The sequence below is a fragment of the Octopus sinensis genome, linkage group LG18 (genome assembly GCF_006345805.1).
Source record: "Octopus sinensis linkage group LG18, ASM634580v1, whole genome shotgun sequence".
Classification (NCBI taxonomy): Eukaryota; Metazoa; Mollusca; class Cephalopoda; order Octopoda; family Octopodidae; genus Octopus; species Octopus sinensis.
The window spans coordinates 5,884,420-5,886,894 of NC_043014.1; the positions used below are offsets into that span (position 1 = coordinate 5,884,420).

The 2,475-nt window shown below is 37.0% G+C and overlaps 1 protein-coding gene across 1 annotated transcript in view; it reads right to left on the reverse strand.

The window, feature by feature from the left end:
- The window catches only part of LOC115221579 (short-chain collagen C4-like), a 37,933-nt gene extending 37,505 nt beyond the window's left edge, over positions 1-428 (reverse strand). Inside the window, exon 1 of the mRNA XM_036510674.1 lies at positions 103-428. Within this exon, the coding sequence (XP_036366567.1) occupies positions 103-246 (144 nt within the window). The 5' untranslated portion in view covers positions 247-428. The remainder of the gene's footprint in view (positions 1-102) is intronic.
- Positions 429-2,475: the final 2,047 nt, after the last annotated feature.

The following is a 2,475-nucleotide window of genomic DNA, read 5'->3' on the forward strand; positions in this document are numbered from 1 at the left end:
ATGGATGGATGGATGGATGGATGGATGGATGGATGTATGGATGGATATACGTATACATTTCTTGCATCTAAAATATAGAAACTTCAGGTGTCCTGTACTTACTGCGGTTGATTTCTCTTCTATCTTTCTGGTCCTTGCATCGAAATGAAGAATCGTGATGGTCAACACGAGACACAGTCCAAAAGTTATGAAAGAAGAAACGGAAAACCGCTGCGAAATGATCCGCCCCACCTTAGCGATTTCCATTGCTGTGGCCGTCGTCCGTGCAGCCTGTTATTTCGTTTTGGTTTAATGATAAATCTGAAGTTGGTGTAAGCTGGAGATTATAAGTGTGAGCTTCTCGCCTTGGGATCGTAACTGAAAATTGTTGACGTGTGATTCTCGCTTTATGATATTGTTCACCCCCCACAACCCAACCCCGCCAAAAATCTAATCGTAAATTCAGGAACCAATCAGATTGATATTACAATAATTGTGGGTGTCACCTTTTAAATGACACCTTTTCTGATTGGATGGGGATGATCCACGATTATCACAGAACAGTCAGCAGAATATTTTACTGACTTCAGCAAAAATTTGTAAACTGAAAACAAATGCCTATTTGTTGGAGAATTCTTATTTGTTTTTTTCTTAATGTTTACTTCTTTATTTTTGCGAAACTGCTGTAATATTCATGTAGGGGACTACATTGTCCGTTCAACATCTGTACAGACTATAACTGCAAAGCTTTATTTAATGCAGTCTAGTGTTTTTATTGGTTAGTTCATAACAAACATGATGTTAAAGATTATTCGATTTTATTTACACTGAATCTTATTAAAATATTTCTGCTGACGATAAATTTATGATAATCAAAATGTCTTTTCTGTGTGTGCGCGCGCGTGTGTCAGTGATAGCGTTTGTGTGTGTGTAGTATCATACAGTTGTAGAATTCATTAGAATGTATGCATTCCAGCATGCAGGACGCCGAGAACGGCCGGGTGGGGGCTTCAGTATACATTAGTCATCGTCGGTATTCACTAGTATTTCAATTTCTAACCTGTAGCGAGTGACACAGCCTGAAAGGCTTGCAGGAAATCAGCAACAAACCAAATGGAAAACATTGTAGTAGGCAGGAGGCCGCCCTTTTTAACACCAGATTCAACTGCGACGGATTTTACTAGCTTATCTTTGACGGTTCTGGGAATATTCGCCGTAAACACTTAAACTTCAGGAAAACTCGTCTCAGGAATTATCACCGTAGGAAACTTGGCCCAGAGATAATTTCACCCTGTAGATAGTTTCGAAGATATGACAGGCAACCTAATTTAGAAAAAATTGCAGCAATGAAAAAAATTGCTTATTTAAACATGTGTGTTTTTCGTAATTCTGTTTTAGACTTAACTGTTTTTGTTTCCGTAAAGTATATCGCTATCTCGATATGGCTAACCACAAAGGGTGGGTGTTACTGTAGCTTTTAGCTCCAGGAGATCATCGTCTCCAGCTGGCTTTAGGCACACTATGACCTGCCTTTGCAAATACCATAAGGGTACAGATAGTGTGCCTAAAGCCAGCTGGAGACGATGATCTCCTGGGGCTAAAAGCTACAGTAACACCCACCCTTTGTGGTGGTTAGCCATATTGAGATGGCTATTATACTTTACGTTGTCGATCGGTTACTGTTTACATCTCGTTCACAGATTTATTATTGCTTGTTTTTGTTTTGTTCTTTGTAAATTTTATCATATTTATATTGAATTACTTTTATTTAAGCATAATTTTTTTTTAATGAAAACATTATCATCTATTAGATTGCTTTATTTTGCCCCACCCCCAGTAGAATAGCCATGCTCTTCCCTGCACTCTTTATCTTTGCCCAAAAGTACCCAGGAAGGAGGAAAGTTGCAGGTTTGTGGTGGATCGCTTTTGTGAGTCATTTGATTTTGTTTCAATCATTGATATATTTTGGTAAGGAACAAAAGCCTTGTATAAATGAATGGGTCTTTATTATTAAAAGCATTAACATGTCTTTTTTCAGGGTCAAACATTAGAAAGTAAACAAAAAGTTATAAATTTATTTCAAAATATATGAAACTCTAAATGTTGACCGCGTATAAGTAAGGAAATACGTCGAGTATTTAATAGTATTAAACAAATAAATAGACGGTTGTGCTCATCTAAACTATCATATCGCAGAAATATTGATTGAAACAGGACGCACTCTGTGCTACTCAAACGTAGCTACGATTCTCAGTCCGAATTTTCCAAAAGGTTTATTGGGTTAAGCACACACACATGTATACCTTTAAAGTTGATTCTTATTATAAATGTCTAAATACATGCATTTTCTTAATGGCAAGCTTATGGCACTCAATTACTTGCATGAAAGACGTTGTGTCTCCCAAATATCCATCTTCTTCTCTTTAATCTAAGGAATATTCAACACTAACACATAGTGATGTTTCTTATTGGATGTGGTGTAACAGTCTCAACATA